A 3,238-nucleotide genomic window follows, 5' to 3' on the forward strand; every position below is an offset into this window, starting at 1 on the left:
AAGAAATCCCAACAAGCTTATTTCAAATTGGCGGTGAACGTCCAATAGATAGGCAGGGAAAACCAAAACCAAGAGGGGCCGGTGCTCCCGCACACCAACCAGCTGTATTGTGACGCGTGACACCGGGCGTAGGGCGATTCTCTCATTCTCTGGCAGGAAGTAATTACGTGTGGTCCGGCTACAATAGAACGGGGAGCACGGTGCTCGCCCAGCAGTCCAGCACCCGCTATATATTGACCCTCTCAGGTAGTCAAGTCCAGTACGCCACTGGTCAAAGTCCCCTTTCTTTCTTCGTCTCCGGCCGGCCACCTCCTAGTCCAAGGTGAGCCTTCGTCCCCCACTGACCAGGAAGATGAACGGGTGGCAGAGGACGCTGATGAATCAGCAGGTCGGCAGCGCTGGGCTTGGCGTTGGCGGCTCCGGCGGGATGCAGGATGTGGTGGCCCTTGCCGCCGCGGCCGATCCCCAGTTTGTGAGGCTGCGGGACATGGCCCGAGAGAAGATGTAAGCTCTTGCTGCTTTTCTCTGCTCCAACTGCGATTGCGTAGATTAGAGTATTTTGAGAAAAACTGGAACGCGTAGTAGTCGTATTCAGTGACCTACTCAACAACAGTACTATCACGTTTATCACTCTGCCTTGTATCATTCCCAACAAATATCATCAAAGGTGATCAATCGTGGACTACGTACCTGAAACTTAACAGGGGCTTGCATATAAATTTTGCGTATTTAAGGGGTGCGGTTGAATCCCTGTATCAGTTACAAAAAGATTTCTTCTGCTCTATCAAAGCTAATGATTTGAATCTGATATTAATTGACAGATTCAAGTTTTTGGAAAGTTTGCCATTGCTGCCTCCCTGGCGGCCGCGCCTCCGGGCGCTCGCGACGCGGCTCGAGGAGATCTTGTTTAGAAAATACCCAACCAAGGTGTTCCTCTCTCTTTCCTTCCTTTTTTTTGTAGCTTTGATTTTCAGGCAACCAAGTCCATTTAATTCCGAGCAAGATATCAAATACTATTACTGTTTAATTAATCACGTGAGTTGTCGATATCTCTTATTGTTTGGGCAGATGGAGTACTATAAAATGACGAGGCGACCAATGCCACAAGCGATGGTGTTTGCTGTCAAGACCTACACGGCTCAGAACCGACAATATCGACAAATTCAACAATCGTTAAGGCAGATTGCATCTTCCCCTGGCTATGGGGCGATGATTCCGACATCCAGTATCATGCAAGGTGCAAGTGAAAATTCTAGAATGTCTTATGTGACGGGCAATGTTGGCCCTTTGACGTCTAGTGCAGATATGGTTCTGCAGAACGCCAACATGGATACCTCACTGCCAGGTATAGACAGATTTACTGAATAGGGCTATTAGTAAATGTGTACATTGAATGCACATTAATATTAGATATGATATTAGCTGCGCGTGGATAGGTAGAATATTAATTGTGCATCAATTCTGTAGTAATTAAACTAATGTCGATATTGATATTTGGTATGATATTAATTGCATGCTAAACATGTTCAACGACTCACCGTTGCAGCAATGTAAGTCGTTTGATTAACATATGATTTGATGACTGAGATTAGTTGGATATGTAGACATTAGTGTGGAGCTTCTAGCCTTGGAAGTGAGCAGCGTCAAGTTATCTGGTAACAAATACCACTGTTTTTTAGTCCAGCACGTGTGTTCAGAATAAAGCCATGCATCCACTAAGTAGCTATTGTGTGATAAAAAAGCTCTAAGTAAAATGCTAACCTGAAAGATGTATTACCGGAACAATTTTACCCATATTCATATTTGAATTTTCCAATTACACATTGTAGACTCTTAAGTCTTGAGAGTGTTTTTTCCCTAGTTTGCCTGACCATGTTTCCCGTTTACTAACTTTGTATGTCTTGCCTTTTTTCTAGAAGGAGCTTTTGATGGGCACGTGAACACAATGCTTTCTTTGGGGACAAACCCTACACCACATGATCTTTCTAGAGCGTCCAACAACAACATGGTAACACCCAGACTGGATACAAGCTTAAGTGAAGCCAACAGATTCTCTGTAATAACTCTACAACGTGCTTTACACATACGAAATATTATTGTTACTATGTATCCCTAAAGCTCCGCCAAACACTGCAGCCCAAGGTGACGCAGGCACACCCGACGCCTATCAAGAATCTCCCAAGGGAACCAAAGTTCACCTGCCCAGTCTGCATCAGTGAGTTGGTTGATGCGTCGTCTACCATCTGCGGCCACATCTTCTGCAAGAAATGCATAGAGGCCTCCATCCAATTTCAGAAGAAGTGCCCTACTTGTCGTACGAGGCTGACCATGGGAAATTTCCACCGCATCTACCTCCCGACGATGGATTGAGCTGATCCAGCCATTCTGAGTGTGGTGGAGCATCAACACCCGACCCTTCCTCCTCAACCGCATTTTGGTGATTCAGTCTGAACTATTCTTCATGGGGTTATCACTAGAGTCCAATTTTTTCGCTACAATTTAATAAGTGCTCGACTAATAGTGAACAAACTTTTAATCTGCATCCTTGGTGGTAAAGGATACCGTTCTCGTGGGAATTCAAAACATGTGTCATGGTATTGTGAGCATCTGCAAAGAACTACAAATATATTTTTTGCTTGTCAGGGTATATGGTGTGTTCACGCACTCTAGGATATGCGTCTTTGCAAGGCTCTCACGTTTAATTAACAATAGACGAAGACACTGTTATTGGTCAACCGACTAGGAACAAGTTGCGTAGAGCCCTAAAAGACATCAAACTGATAATTTATTTCCATTATGTGTGCCTTGGTTTTTGGGCAATAGCATATACTCCCTCCGTTCCAAAATAGATGACCCAACTTTGTACTAACTTTAGTACAAAGTAGGGTCATCTATTTTGGAACGGAGGGAGTATGTGTCATTCTTTTGCCAACATTTTTTACATTGGGATCTATTGATCAAACTAGCAGTAAAAACTCTTCCGGGAAATAAAAAAGAAACATCGAAATACATGGAGATCAACCTTCTTCATCTGCCCGAATGAGCCGATTGAGCGTTGCCACATGTTGCTCCATCGCCTGAGCCAACCTATCGTTTCATCGTAGGCAGAAAGTACTCTAGGCTATCGCCCTACCGTACCATCACCCTTGAGAAAAAACCTTGTAATACAAGTAGTAGCCAGTGGCACAATAGGTCGGGACACCGACTGAACCCGTCAGAGCGGTTGGGAGTTACGAGC

General features: G+C 44.5%; 1 protein-coding gene across 1 annotated transcript; it reads left to right on the forward strand.

Annotated features, from left to right (window-relative positions):
* Positions 1-352: 352 nt before the first annotated feature.
* LOC119279874 (probable histone acetyltransferase HAC-like 1) lies at positions 353-2,577 on the forward strand. The gene is made up of 5 exons (XM_037560955.1): positions 353-504; positions 822-927; positions 1,069-1,345; positions 1,917-2,056; positions 2,137-2,577. The coding sequence occupies exons 1-5, from the start codon at positions 353-355 to the stop codon at positions 2,368-2,370; spliced, it is 909 nt and encodes a 302-aa protein (XP_037416852.1). The 3' UTR covers positions 2,371-2,577.
* Positions 2,578-3,238: the final 661 nt, after the last annotated feature.

The sequence above is a fragment of the Triticum dicoccoides genome, chromosome 3B (assembly GCF_002162155.2).
Source record: "Triticum dicoccoides isolate Atlit2015 ecotype Zavitan chromosome 3B, WEW_v2.0, whole genome shotgun sequence".
NCBI classification, from domain to species: Eukaryota; Viridiplantae; Streptophyta; class Magnoliopsida; order Poales; family Poaceae; genus Triticum; species Triticum dicoccoides.

Excerpts from the sequence above, each read along its gene's own strand:
- LOC119279874 (XM_037560955.1), top strand. The coding sequence starts at position 353 with ATGAACGGGTGGCAGAGGACGCTGATGAATCAGCAGGTCGGCAGCGCT. Across the intron at positions 1,346-1,916 it reads CATGGATACCTCACTGCCAG|AAGGAGCTTTTGATGGGCAC; the intron begins GTATAGACAGAT and ends CCTTTTTTCTAG. Across the intron at positions 2,057-2,136 it reads GTGAAGCCAACAGATTCTCT|CCCAAGGTGACGCAGGCACA; the intron begins GTAATAACTCTA and ends CAAACACTGCAG.